The sequence below is a fragment of the Gobio gobio genome, assembly GCF_949357685.1.
Source record: "Gobio gobio genome assembly, chromosome: 18".
Classification (NCBI taxonomy): Eukaryota; Metazoa; Chordata; class Actinopteri; order Cypriniformes; family Gobionidae; genus Gobio; species Gobio gobio.
Window position 1 is genome coordinate 31,977,632 of NC_137111.1, and position 15,227 is coordinate 31,992,858.

General features: G+C 36.1%; 2 protein-coding genes across 4 annotated transcripts in view; one reads left to right on the top strand and one right to left on the bottom strand.

Moving 5' to 3' along the window:
- On the top strand, window positions 1–11,972 carry rgs17 (regulator of G protein signaling 17). 2 transcript variants are annotated; one of them, XR_013818457.1, is made up of 4 exons: window positions 154–294; window positions 564–795; window positions 3,580–3,818; window positions 11,880–11,972. XR_013818457.1 is itself a non-coding variant. In XM_079843076.1 (3 exons), exons 1-3 carry the CDS (start codon window positions 266–268, stop codon window positions 3,763–3,765), a joined length of 447 nt encoding a protein of 148 aa, XP_079699202.1. In that variant the 5' UTR covers window positions 1–265; the 3' UTR covers window positions 3,766–9,256. The 2 variants fall into 2 exon arrangements, 1 of the variants encoding a protein (XP_079699202.1); XM_079843076.1 differs by lacking the exon at window positions 11,880–11,972 and having other exon boundaries at window positions 1–294; window positions 3,580–9,256.
- The window catches only part of pcnx2 (pecanex 2), a gene marked incomplete at its 5' end in the record, with an annotated part of 25,647 nt that continues 21,512 nt past the window's right edge, over window positions 11,093–15,227 (bottom strand). Inside the window, 4 exons of one of the 2 annotated variants that reach the window (XM_079843079.1) lie at window positions 11,093–12,132; window positions 13,155–13,576; window positions 14,065–14,225; window positions 14,321–14,595. In XM_079843079.1, coding sequence (XP_079699205.1) covers window positions 11,998–12,132; window positions 13,155–13,576; window positions 14,065–14,225; window positions 14,321–14,595 — 993 coding nt within the window. In that variant the 3' untranslated portion in view covers window positions 11,093–11,997. Of the gene's footprint in view, window positions 12,136–13,154; window positions 13,577–14,064; window positions 14,226–14,320; window positions 14,596–15,227 lie in introns of both variants that reach the window. The other variant, XM_079843078.1, reaches the window with a different exon arrangement.

Here is a 15,227-nt window from a genome sequence, read left to right on the forward strand (position 1 = left end):
ACTGTGCTCCTAGTGAAAAAAGTTAGTCTGGAGCCCTGTATTTATCAAATATTTTACAGAATTATTCTGTTAAAAACAGAACCTTTAAACACTTGAATGTCTATGTAGTGTAATAGCAGCTGGTTTTACCATAACTGTATAACCTTGTATGATGATCAACAACATGTTTCAAATGCCACAGAGACTTTGCTGTGTCTAACACTTCTCTCCTCACCCTAGGAATGAAGACAGAAGGGAACGTTCAGAAAGGCAAACATGTACAAAGATGGATAGCATAGAAGCAACAGAGGAACAGTGAGTTGTTAGAAACATCTTTTATTGTTTAGGGACAATACCTGTTCATACCTATCCAACATCCTGTTAAAATTAGCAACATTCACCTAAAAATGGAACTGCTATCTTGTTAACGGAATTAAAATGAGTCATCTAAAAATCTTTTTGGGGCAGTTGCATTTCTAATCAATCCTTTAATAACATTGTCATGCACTTTATTTACTGACACCTGAAATAAAGTTATTTTATATGGGTAGCTCCTGCTTTTTTTCACTGTCTCAAATTTGAAGGCGCCCCACACTGGATGAGGTGATTGCCTGGTCACGGAGCTTTGAGATGATGATGCGCTCTCCAGAGGGGAGGGATGTTTTCCGGGAGTTCTTGCGGTCTGAGTACAGCGAAGAAAACCTGATGTTCTGGATCGCCTGTGAGGAACTGAAAAAAGAAACCAACCCATCAGCTATCGATGAAAAAGCCAGGATCATTTATGAAGACTACGTCTCCATTCTTTCACCAAAAGAGGTTAGATTATTGGGTGCATAAAAATAATCAATGCTGTCTGTGGCTTCAATACATTCATAAAAAAAATATGGCAACATAAAATATCATATATTTATATTAAACTCTAAAAATGGCCAAAACAAAGGACATTCTCAAGGATTTTTGTGCAGTTTTGTTTATTAGTATTCAGGGGTGTATATATATATATATGACTTTTTTTTTTTCTTGAGTCTGATGAAGAGCATGTTGCTTGAAACATCACATCTGTTTTGCTGGGCTCATTAAATGTGTTTTTTAAGCAGTCTTTTTGTGCATTTTTTTCTACATAAAAAAAAAACTAGACTCTGAATGCATAAACTCATAAAAGTAATTTAAAGGCACAGTATGTAAGTTTCTCTGCTAGAGGTCGCTTATTCAAAACAAAGACGTAGCTTGATGACGCTGTGTATTAGCGTGGATCCGACCGACTCATGGCGCAGAAATCATGTTCACGATTAAGCAAATGTATTAAAGTTTTATTAACATTACGTGGTATGAAGCAGGATGTGCCGAGAGCCCTTGGGAGTGAATGCTAATGAGAGAGACCTGCGCAAAACATGGGTCTCTGAGTTTTTATTATACTTAAGCTGCAGTCGGACGCTTTCACTCTTTTCGTTGCGTATGTGGGGTAACACAGTGCTGGTTAAAAACAATCATTCTAAATACATTTGAGTGTGTTGAAAGTTATAACGTTACTCTGTGTGTTCACTCGGTGGCTGGTATGAGAGACTTGTTGCACTTTGCTGTAATCTAGATTAGTGTTGTCAAAAATATCGATATTTCGATTTGTATCGATACTGAAAAGTCTGAAACGATACAATACTATTATTCTACAGTATCGATACCAGCAGCGCTCTTCTCTCCTCTCCGACCGACAGCGAGTTGACACGCACCCGCCTCCTCTCATTCAGTCCGGTTAACCCTCTGAACATTGCGAACGGGTGTTCTGCTGGATTTTTCTTCATGACAGCTTGTTAGTATTGGTGTGACCGGTCTGAATTTTGCGCGGGATTGCACATAACGTTAATTCCAATAATTCCCGCAGATTTCGCGCTCGCATCTGAAGCGCACACACACATAGGCCTGCCGTAATAAAGCCGCCTCTGACATACAGGTGCAAAAATTAGCTCCTTTTTCCAGCTTATTAATGGTTAAATACACTCAAAAAATGTCTCAATGCCCATCTTGGTGAGTATTAACGTAAACACAGTCGTAACCAGTTCAGAAAGAATGTATAACATGCGAGCGTCAGGTCTTAAAGGGACAGCAGTTATTTATTATTCAAACTACAAAACGACAAACGATCACTTACTGCTCTTGACTGATTAACTTGTGTAACTTTAATGGATTAATCTGTATTTTATTTTTTTACAATGAAGATTATTCAATGTTATTTTAAATTGTATTACTTTTTTTATTTTTATATATACCGGTATTCAGTTTCTTACCTGAATACTGGTAGACCTACCTGAAAAAATAAAGCAGTCTTTTTCATTTGTATCTTTATTTCATTGTATTTATTTGTGCTATTGTTTGTAATTTGTTTATTCGTTTGTTTACTCATCTTTTTAAATTCAATTTGAAATCAAGCTTCCCTGTATGTAAGCTATTGCAACACAATTAATTAGCAAATATTTGTGAGATAATTGTAATGGTAATTGATCATTGTTTAAATATGAGAAAGCTTTATCATATAAAGTGATCTCTTCAGAAGAAATGTTTAATTGCCTAGACTTTCAATACATGGATAGAAATTATATTAAAAATATCTATTTGACAGTATGAGCAGCGTTTTTTCCTGTGGTATCGAAAATGGTATCGAATATCGATACTTTTTTAGGTATCGTATCGAAGTTAGAAATTCCAGTATCGTGACAACACTAATCTAGATCAATATTAGAATATTATATTAATAAAAACAGGCTGAATAAATGACTGTTGCTAAATGACATGCAATTAATTTTAATATATTATATGATAGAGAAAGCGCTCTCTGATTATGCTATATATAATATATATATAAGACTAACCGTGTTGCGCTGTATAACAATGATTCGTTTTCTGTTGATAAATGTATATCCAAACAATACATACTATATTAAAGCACCTTTGGTGTTTCCATGGTTTCTACGGGAAATCAAGGGTAGCGTAGATATGACGTCATTGACAGGTGATGGTTAAAATTGCTTATTTCTCTTGATTTAAACATTCTTGGAAAAATTTGGGATAATGTAAGTACACGAGTCAACAAAATATATAACATTGTTCCAGTGTTTTTTTTGTATATTTTAATCTAAAAATCTTACATATTGTGCCTTTAAGATACTTGAAAGATTTTTTTGTGTATGGTGTTGAGGTCTGAATAGTTTTTTTTCCCTTTGCCATCTGTCAATTAAAAAAATGGTATTCATGAGTATATAATAAGGGTGTTGTTTTCTATGTGCAACTCGAGTATGATGAAGAACATGTAGCTTGAAACATCACATCTGTTCACATACATTTTGTTTTGGGGGAAGGAACATTGTGTATTTATGCAGTTTATTTTACACAATGATTGAAGATACATAAAAAATATCTGAATGGTCAGTTAGGTTTTTCGTTTCTTTTTGCCATATTTCAATTGAAATGACCTAGTCTCTGAATTAAGTATATAGCGAATTACAATACGCAATAAATAGAGTATACTAAAATATAAATAAAGTTCAAAGATCAGTCTTGATTTGTTTTAAGTTGTTGATCCGTGGTACTTTTGTTGTCGGTCGGCAGGTCAGCTTGGATTCACGGGTGAGGGAAGGCATCAACCAAAGCCTGGCAGAACCCAGCGGTACGATGTATGAGGAGGCCCAGCTACAGATCTACACCCTCATGCACAGAGACTCCTACCCCCGATTTCTCAACTCATCTGTTTACAGGGATCTCCTTAACAGCAAGAGGGCCTGCTTAGACACCTAGGTTTGAGCAAGAACATTTGAGACAAAAAAGCCCCAAGGTGCCACTTTCAAAAGGTGTGATGTTTCTTATTTCAAGAGTGAGTAGTTAAGCAATTCTGAGCATCCACTAGTGACCCTGAAGTTGAGTTCTGTTTAAGTGCCAATATGAGCTGCTCAGGCAACTGTGACACAGAAAAACATGTAGGAAAACCGACAGATCCATACTTCCTACTCTCAACTTACTTGTCTTTTTCATTCACCTGTTTTCCTGTTTACCTCACCTGTTCTCTCTTTCTCTCATGTTCTTTCTACCTGATCCTTTCCGTTTTTTTATGCCTCACATGTCTTGAGGACAGCTGAATAATGTTTTTTTTTTTTTTTTTAAAGAAAATCAAAAAACAAACGGATAAGCGGTAGATGTTAAGCTAGAAAACCTTTGCATGATACAAGGTTATGGAATTTACTCCAGTTTGACATTTAAGCCCCGGACTGCGTTTTTTGAATGAAAAACAACAAAAAAAAAGTTTTCATGCTGTCATGGGGAGAGAACATTGTAAAGCTCTCGTAAGCGAAGGGAAAAATTAGCTGTGCCAATTGTTTTGTAAAAGAGAAGCTGGGAAGCGTAATCGCCGTCTTGCCGTCCAAACTCTTTCTTTGCGTGTCAACAGTTCTTTAACTGGGAAACATAAGGGCTAGCTAGTGTTGTGATTGGGCAGCTAAATGAATCATGAAGATTTCTTTCTCTCTGCAAAAATCACAATGCCTCGACACTGAGTAAGGGCACAAAAGCTGCTGATGCTGGTGACGGCACCGTTTTTTTGTGTGAGTCCTCCTAGCCCCTCCCAGTCCGTTACTAACAGAGAGAAGCACAGGTACTGTATTGTCATGGGCTGTAAGCTTCGCTGGATTGACTGAGAATTGCTTGAAAATCACTCACCAACGTTCTGGAGGTTCTCAAAAGAGCTTTGAATTGTCTTACACATTAAAGAAATGTATTTTATTAAACAAAAGTGTAGTGAACACTATGCCTTGTTTTTGAGAGTTACACTAGGTCTATTTAAAATAACTGTGCTCGCCGAGACCCGCTTGATGAGGTGGTGCGACGGAGTCGGATCCATCAGGGAAATTGTTCTCTGCCTCCGAGTCCAAATGTTCGTTTTTGCGACTTGAAACGTGGAGCGGTCTCGGCCCTTTTCACAGCTCGGAAAACTGCAGGTTATCGAAAAACGAAAACAAGTCAGTCTTTTTTATGATACTTATTTCCAGCATGCGTTTTTTTTTTCCGTTGTGTCATGTACACATTGCAATACTCAACCCAGATATGATGTGAACCTCTGTGGGAAGCATCATGTCGAAGACGATACTATAAAGATGATTTTTTTTTTTTCTTCGAGGTTTAGACGCGTGTCCCTCAAGAATGACAGCTTTTCAGCTCTGTGTTGTTGGATTCAAACTTGAATGTTGCTGTTCAATTTTCTAGACATTTATGTGCTATTGCAATCGCAGCAGCCAGTGCATGAGAACACGATATTTAAAGTACTGGTGTGTTAAACCACTCTTTCACCTTTTAGCGGAGTAATTCAAGAGTGAATTGCATTTAAACCGACGTTTTTTGGTCACCATACCCAACCTCAAAGTGTCACTTTCCACTTTCCCTCTTGTGCCAATGAATGAACGGACGTTTGTTAAGTAAATCCTGATCAAGTGTGTTGTTGTTGGGTTTTCTTATTGGTGCTCTGAGAGTTAAGTGCCATTCACTCTGCAGGTTTACCACATTAAAATGAAGACCTTTGTCACTTTACTGAGTGCATAGATATCCTTCTTTGACGTATTCGTGTGTTTGAGCATCAGACAATGTGAGTAGGTCCTTCATTTATGTTGTTTTACGAACCAAATAGGTGTTACCTAGTAGTTTACTTACTGAAGCAGCGAACCATCATGGGAAGCTTGGCTTTCCCACATTTATAAAACAAAATGATTGAATTTTCTTTTTTGTTTAAAAAAAATCATGTCATTAAAGGAATGAGCAATAAATCGAAATTGTCTTGCTCTAAAAAAGAAAAAGAAGAGAGACCCTGCATGACACATGGACATTTACTGAACTATCTTTAAGGGGGGGGGGGGGGGGTGCCGCCAATGAAAAGTAATGCGTCTATATGACTATTTCAAGCCAATCATAGAGGTCACTGAATCTACTGGACAGGGAACAGTAGTTTTTTGTTGTTGTCACAATAGAACATAATGATGATTTAAATAATGAGACCTCTGAAGTGTATCACTCAAAGGTAACAAGTTCTTTCTCAATATTGACAAAAAATGGAAGCAAATAAAGCAAGGAAATTAGTCAAGTATTGTGTACTAAATTTTGCTGCAGGCGGAACCATTAAATACATAAAGTAAAATAAAATATAACAAAGTTAGCCAGACAAAGGTATTATTCAAAGTATCGTCCTGTAAATTTGACTCATTCATTAGGTTACAGATCATTACAAGAACATGTCCCGTTTGGTCCCATTTAGAATGAACCATAGAGTAGTTATCGGTTTCATTCCAATGCCTCAACTTCATTTTTGCTGCTAATGTTTTATCAGATTTTCGAGAGTTTAGGAGTTTTTCACTTGACGGCTGTCACAGTGATGGCTAACAGCTGTTGATAATGATTTTATCAGCATGGTATGACTCGGAAAAATAATCTTTCTTGCCAAAAGGCTCCTTTTCTAAGCAAATGAAGTGGAGCCTGTGCTATGTTATTACAGGAGCGCCATCCGCACGGACTGTCTCTCGTTTTCATTGGTTTTTCCACTACCTCTCGTTATGCTTAGTTTTTTCTCATCTATTTGTTAATGTTAAATGTTTATTTTGATCTACTTGAAGCCTAATACTGTAACTGAGATGTATGCTGGTATACTGAGGGTTTACGAAGAAGAGTAGCATTTTTTTTTCTTTGTTTGCTTGTTGAATTCTTTTCAACGTAATTATGAAATATACTCACAAAGAATTCAGGAAACATACTATTTAAGGGCTAATCCCGTATTGCCTATGCAAATATCTTAATTGTCACATTGGAATAATTGGTGACTGAGGAATGTTTTCCTGAAATTGGGTGGAAAACTGGTTTACATTTGCCCTTTTCTGATATTCCTTAGTCTCTTCGGTCACTTAATGTGTCATATTATATAAAATCCTTCTTGATGAAAAAGCTACTCGTTTAAGATTGAAATAAATCTGTGTTGTGTCTACTGTGGGTTGACAGTTCACTATTGATGTAAACTGCACACTGAATGTAAGGTACTGTGCATGCTAAAGTTTATTTGTTCGAGTGATGGAAAACTCTGGCCTCTAGAGCCACACAGGGCAGGAGGGAAGTAATTGAATTATTTGTAGATGAAGCAAGTGTCTACAGTATTCTTGTTTTTAAGGGTGCTTCAGTCTTTTTTTGCAAAGGTTGAAGGGCTACTTTGGGCACTTTAAAGAAGCTTTTCAAGAACAAGAATATCTACCTCTTGGTTCTGTTCTCTCCATATGCTTAATATAGAAGACCGAGCCTTGAAAAACAACGTAGCTTGCACACATTTTGATTGTTTTGGCTCCGATTAGAGCCACATGTGAACTGGCAGGCACTGAATTTTTAGCTCAACCCCATCGATTAAACTTCTCATCCTTTAGTTCTGTTGGTTTTCTTTGTTTAAACGAAAGATTGACAGTTTGTGCCCAAGCGAAGATATATATTCTGTTTCCAAAAAATAATACTCATTTATTCCAGTATCTTTTACCTGCATGTGCTTGCATTATGTGATATAAATAACAAAACGTATTGCTGTAATTATAGAAAAAAAAGTGTTAACAGCACTTAGTAATACTTGATCGGTAGCATAACAGCATTACTAGTGTGCTGCGCTGCACACCTTTCACGATTCTTCACTGTAAGCACATGGAATATGCTCTTTACATTCATAAGACATCAATGCCATTGATTTGAAGGGTCATGCAGGGTAATGTGAATTTAAATGACCTTGCGGTGACCCTCAATATACTGTATGAATATTGCAGGAGGAAGGCTTCATGTATATCAGCTTTTTTCTTTCATTAAATCATTTTTGGACATCACATGAAATTGGAAAGAGGTCGGGTAACATTTTTATTAAACATTTGATGCATAATTCATTGAATCATTGATTTCTGTAGCCTCATCATGCTCTTTTTTTTTCTGGCATTTGTGTTTTTATACCAGTTCACAATTACATTCCGATTGTTTTCATGATAAAAACAGTGTACCACGGATTTCGTCACTTGACATATTTTAACAAAACATGGTATTATTGTTTATTTCTCCAATATCACAAACAACCTGCCAGTTATAGTTGTCAGATATTTAAATATAAAGATACCGAACAATTAAAAAAAAAAAACGTTACAAGGGATAGAGAAGCCCTGTGTGCTTTTAAGCTATGAGGAAAATTACGATTCATTTTAAGGAATCTTTCACAGGCTTTGGGGGCAAACTGACTCCCGTATCACAGTTTATCACAGTCACCCTGAAGTGCCTTGAATGTTTAGGCCATGATCTATGATTTAGGTATTATCCCAAGGGAAGATGTTTGTCTTTTAAAGCCTACGATTGAATGCATGATGCACGCTGTAGGCAAAAGACATTTGCACATGCAGAAAACTAAAAGCCAAGATTTGGAAATAAGTGTGAACTGATAGTATTTGATCATTTTTAGCCTTTCAGCTTCTGTCATTGTCCTCTGCACAAACAAACCACCATCATCATCATTGTCATAATCATCCTCATCATCAGTGTTTGGTGCTTATTATACGTCACGTAATGAAATCTCAAACCTCTCGTCTCATTGTCAGTATATTTTTCTTACAGAATACAGACTTGACATGTTTTTTTTTTTCATCTTCTCAGATCAGACACAGATCAGACCTTCACTGAAGGCTTTCTTTAGAGCTGTGCCCTGTTACGAGACCTCATAAATACTATCACCTATTTAATATAAACTGTTTTAAAATAATCTAATATTTAATCGTACTTCTGTTGTTTTTAATACCAGAGGACAAACTATAATGCCTTTGTAAATTATAACTGATAGAAGAAAAAAAGAATCTTTTATATTTGGCATGCTTTTGCTATTCAAAATAGTTTCGTTAACACAATACTGTACAAGTATATATAGAAGTACTGCAATCTGCAGACAGTAACACTGAATTTCCTGGAAGACTTTTAGAAATGGACGTATATTGGAACTATTCGTTTCTTTATAATTGATCGTATTTAAATACAGTATTCTGTGCTGAACTCTCAAAACTTGGTGGAATGACTGAAATTTGACAGTATTGAAATTAGTTTATTGTAAAGTGATTCAGTTCAAGAACGGCAGTACTGGTTTATTAAGAATTGAGCCCAAGCGGATGGGCATCTTTCAGATCACATGTACTCCTGCATGCACACTATTAAAAGAGAGAACAAATGTATTTGTAGACATCAAATAAAGTGACTTACAATATGGTGCTTCTTCTGTCTGTCTAACACATAATAACATACCGAGTTGTGGAAAAATGTATGACACTGTCATGAAAAGTGATTTTATACTCACTTGTGCAAAGTTTTAAAGAAAGAAAAATCTGACATTGTAGCATATTGTTGCAATAGTGGTTTTGCAGTTAAACTCGTAGATCACAGTAATGACACGTCAAGTAATTTGAGTTTTTCAGCCTCACGCGCATGAGAACTGTACTAAAGTCTTATCAAATTCTCCTCAGAGGATTCACATGAGCTTTGATGGTTTCTTTTGGAAGATCTCCACATCAAGCTCTTCCCTTAAACTCCTTTTTCTGGTTGCAATATGTCTAACTATTTTTGTCTTTTCTCCCCAGACAACAATATCATAAGCTCTGGAGTGCATTGAAAATACTGGCATTCTCGTATTTTCTGTAATGATTGCTTAACATGTGCCAAAATTATTAAAATACTTAGATTTATGAATACAAACTGTCCAGACACAAATTCCTCAAAAAGTCATGGGTACCATATCTTTTTCTGTGAACTCCGTGTTATAATAGCATGTTACGGCTACTCGTTGTCAATGTTTTGTTTGGTGTTTTAAATAGATGCTCAAAATGCTAGCTATATAAAAAATTATAAATATATATATATTTTTTTTTTACATAAAATGACATTGAATGGTTTTCAAAAGCTCTACATGTTTTAGGCAAGTAAATCTTCCCTCTAATTGCACTCCAGCATGTCTGTTTCCAGTAATGTTGCTAGAAGAATCAGTCTGGACAACAGTACAATCTTTTTCAATTCTGCTAAATTACATATACAGACATAAAAAATACACTATATTGCCAACAGTATTGGGACACCCCTCCAAATCATTTCCAATCACTTCCATGGCCACAGGTGTATAAAATCAAGCATTTTGGGTTATGATGTGGGGTTATTTTTCAGGGGTTGGGCTTGGCCTCTTAGTTCCAGTGAAAGGAACTCTTAATGCTTCAGCATACCAAGACATTTTGGACAATTTCATGCTCCCAACTTTGTGGGAACAGTTTGGGGATGGCCCCTTCCTGTTCCAACATGAATGCGCACCAGTGTACAAAGCAAGGTCCATACAGACATGGATGAGCGAGTTTGGTGTGGAGGAACTTGACTGGCCTGCACAGAGTCCTGACCTCAACCCAATAGAACACCTTTGGGATGAATTAGAGCGGAGTCTGCGAGCCAGGCCTTCTCGTCCAACAGCAGGTCCAAATGAGCTTCTAGAAGAATGATTCCCATAAACACTCCTTGTGGAAAGCCTTCCCAGTAGAGTTGAAGCTGTTACAGCTGCAAAGGGTGGGCCAACTACATATAAAACCCTACGGATGTAAAGGCAGGCGTCCCGAGACTTTTGGCAATATATAGAGTTCATATGCAGTGCCAGTGAAAAGTTGGGAGAGTCCTACTCATTTATTAATAATATTTTCCACACTCTGAATAATAATTGTAAAGTCATCAAAACAATTAATTAAACCAAATGGAAGATTGATCATTAATCCTCATCAATTAAAATACAATAAAATTTTGCTTTGGTTATTAAATTCATACATACAGCAGAGATCATTTATATTTGTTTTTTTCAAAATTATTTTCAATCATTTAAGCATATGATTTTAGATAGAAAATGATTATGAGAAACACATTTGTGAAATTCATTCATTGGCACAATGTATATTTGTTTACAAAATAATTTTCAATTACTTAAGCATAAGAATTTATTTTTTTAAAAGGTGCGACTTTTGACTGGTTCTGTATACGGATATAAAAAGTGAATAAGGACAAAATTCTGATTCTTTTTAAAACTTGTTTTTATTATTCAAGTTATGTTATGGAGTGGATTTTTAGGTTTTTGATGTCTCCCTATTCATGGGAGCATTATAATATGCAAATATTATTAAAGGGCTAGACTTACCATGAAATATTTGATATTACAACATCATACAGACCCCCTGTCACATAATAAATAAACTGGAAGCCCCACATTTCCCGTAGTAAAAAAAACTCACAACATTTTGCTTTTGGCAACTACTGTATAGTTCCAGATCCATGAAACTCATTTTAGTTCTTGAATTTCTTTATAAAGTACACACTCTTAGATTGTGCTTGCCATACTCAGGGATGTAAAGATCAATTTACAACAATTTTCCATGGGCCAATTAATCAAGTGCATACACACTATGCGAATATGGCAATTTTTAGTTGTTGTTTTTAGTAGATTTACAGAAATTACATTTTCTTGTCACTGCTTTTAATGCATCAGTAACCAGTTCAGAATCCTTGTAGTGCTTGCATGTTAATATATAACAATGACACATCTGGACCACAACACATTTCAAAACAGCAGTGTGCAAGAAAACTACTATGCAACCATACCTGACGGTTTCTTTAGTCATGTGATCTTATAGTTCTTATTTTGCCAGTCTATAAAAATAATCACCGCTGTGAGTGATGGTGTTCATGAAGTGCGTGCACTCAAGGTGCAAACATAAATTCTAGTAGTCATTTCCATAGTTTAATTTCATAGATGGAAACAAGCTTCTGTCCACTCTCATTAACACATTTGCCTGTTCTTTTCCCTTATATAGGATACTTACAATTCTACACATGGCAGATGTTTTGTTTTACAAAAAGACGTCTGTAATGTACATTACTTGAGCTCAGGAGTTTGATCATGCTGGACTGAGGCATTTGGTGATTGTGGTCTCATATTGTCTTCTGCTCCGGAGCATCGTGGAAGGCTGAAGTCGAGTCGTCTTGGCTCTTGTCTGTGCTGTGGACCTTGGGTCCTGTGGCATTGGTGGAGGTGGCATCTATGCTCTCGTACGCCTCTGATGTCCACTGCTGAAAGGAAAGGACAAGCTAAAAATGTATGTTTGAGTTGTAACAATTTCAGCAATAAACTGATTTTTTCCTCTAGATTCCAAATCTGTAAAACTCAAAATCATTGGGAAGCTTACTTATAATATAAAGATAACATGAGGAAGAAGAGTGAGGACATTTTTAGGAGGATTAGGTACATTCTGGATCCAGAATTTACACATAAACTACATTATTTAAATAAAATATGTAAAACCAACTAAAGAAAACACCTTTCTCAACAACATTTCTGAACTTATAAACTTTACCTAAGTTTGAGGTTGGTAAGAATTAAAAAAAATATTACAATTTATAATAACTGTGTAATTTCTATGTTATTATATTTTAAATGTCATTTGTTCCTGCGAAGACAAAGCTAAAACTCAGCTAAATCAGCATCATTACTCTAGTCTTATGTGTCACATGATCCTTCAGAAATCATTCTCATATGATGATTTGCTGCTCAAGAATAATTTCTTATTATCAAGTTGAAAACATAATAATTTTGTGGAAACTGATACATTTTTTTCAGGATTCTTTGATGAATGGAAAGTTCAAAAGAACAGCGTTTAATTGAACACGTCTTTTTTTGACAATTTAATAATAGATCCTTGCTGAATAAAGGTATTATTAGCCCCCAAAACTTTTGATCGGTAGTGTATTATAACAAATTAAGCCATCAAAAGGAATGAATAGATATGATTGGATATATAATTATCATTTTCATAACATTTTAAATAAGGCAAAGGTATTAAACAACACTGCAAATTAATATTATCAGACAGAACATAGAATGTATGTATTTTTGTTGAAGCTAAAATATAATACTGAAGCATTATATAAATATTCTTTATTCTAAGTTATAAATAAATGGTAAATGTTTAAAGGTAATAAGCCTCTGCTTTGTAAGTGTAGATTAATGATCCATTAATTCAATTAATCTGAAAATGCAACAAAATGTTTCATATAGCATTATAAAAACGCCTCAAAATACGTCATCTCACCTGTGTTGCACGACTGGAACGACAGGACGGGCCCAGGGCGATGTTGACGGAGCTTGAGGACTGCGTATCACTGGTGTTCCCCCCCTCAGCTGCAGAGAGGCCCGAGATGACCAAGCCGCTGGAGAAGCTGCGCTTGCCAAAGAGCAGGCTCAGTGTGGAGCTGGAGGAAGACACCTGGCTGGAGCGATGGTGACCTGCGGCTGAAACCAGTGGCCCTGTTGTGGACAAACGAGGCACCTGGGAAAAGACGGAGGCAATGGAGGAAGTGTTGAAGGACAGCTGACTGTTGGACAGGCGCTGCACCAGCCCGGGGCCTCCAGAGCCCGAGCCGTGCTGGCTGTCTAGGATGGGGCCCGATCGGCTGGTGACAGGGGGCCGTTGGCCATGAGGTTGCACTGAGCGACTGCGATACTCCCGGTGAGCTGCAGGGAAAAGAGACCGTCAGCACAGACAGAAGAATGTGCATTTTTCTGATTCTCTTAAGGGAAACATTCATTTCAAGATGATAACATTCATTTTTTGCTGAGGTCAAGGCGTCCAAACTGAAATAAATTACCATGTTTTGCTTTGGGAATTTTTTTTTAATGCTCCCCCCCTTTTTTAAATACTGTTTTTCAGGTTACAAGGAAAATATTTTTATATAATTTATAAAAAAAAGATTTTTTTTAACTCAGTATTATTTTACAAAAAAAAGGTATGAAATATCACATGGTTAAGGTAAATTATTGAATTGCATTTTATATATATATATTGGATTATAGATTAGTTTTAGTTTGGTTTTTATTTGATTCATATTTTAATGACTATAATTTCATTTTTGATCGTTTCAAATGACTTTAACAAATATTTTCTTCCAGGCTTTAGGGCAATAAACTGTACAGATTCAATAGTGTCCAAGATTTATTCTCACCTCCGTGGTGTCTAGACTGGGAGCTGCGAGGACGGCCGTGATACAGGCTTAGGCTCTGGGATGTTGCGGAGTTATGATGTTGACTTAAGGAGGAACCAGCACAATCCACATCCTCAATGTTCATGCCACTGTTACAGCTGGTAAGGTTATCTTTCCTCACCCTAGAAAATGCAAGGAAGATTTTTAAAAATAATTTTCAGACTATAGAAACAGAGAAAGAGACTGTTAATGCCTTACCAAAATATATAATACATACCGAAACCACCTGGACAGCAGCCATGTGCGAATGCTGTCCAAACTGAGAGGGCCGCCCCATATATTCCTGATCTGCTTGTGAGTTCCCATATAGGAGGTGGTGAGTGGGGATACAAACATGGGGTAACCCAAGGGCTGGTCACAGGAGGAGTTGATCATGTTTCGCAGAGCCTGCTTTGAGTTCTGGATGCTTCCGCGTTCAGGATTACGGTTACGGAGGAAGACGAGCTCTTGTTGCTGACCTGCCCACAGCCCTCGCACGCATTCTTTATTCATCTGGAAAGATGACAAGATAAAACTTGACGAGTCTTAAAACATAATAAACATACAAACTAAAACTACACTATAAACTAAAAAAAGTGTATATACACAGTACCAAACATTACTATTTTTAATGTTTTTGACATTTGTCTTTTTTCGCATTTATTTGATCAAAATAAAGAACAAAAAAAACCTGTAATATTGTGAAATATTATAACCATTTAAAATAATGGTTTTCTATTTTAATATACTTTTTTTTATATATATTCCTGTGATGCAAAGCTGAAATTCTTCATTTCATCCTTCATTCTAAAATGCTGATTTTATACTCAGTTATTATCAATGTTGGAAACAGTTGTGCTGCTTACTATTTTTTTTTATAAACTATGATACTTTTTTCAGGATTCATTGATGAATAAAAAGTTTAAGGCACAATATGTAATATTTTTTTAATAAAATATCTAAAAATCACTAGAACAATGTTATATATTTTTTTGACTGGTGTACTTACATTATCCCAAATGTTTCCAAGAATGTTTAAATCCAGAGAAATACGCAACTTTAACCAGGACACGAACCATTGGGTCTTTCATCCACTTCGCCTATCAATGACATCATAACCGCATTACCCTTGATTTACGGATTTT

Coding starts and splice junctions, on each gene's coding strand:
- rgs17 (XM_079843076.1), top strand. CDS start 266: ATGGATAGCATAGAAGCAACAGAGGAACA. Junction 295..563: donor ATAGAAGCAACAGAGGAACA/GTGAGTTGTTAG, acceptor TCAAATTTGAAG/GCGCCCCACACTGGATGAGG. Junction 796..3,579: donor CCATTCTTTCACCAAAAGAG/GTTAGATTATTG, acceptor GTCGGTCGGCAG/GTCAGCTTGGATTCACGGGT.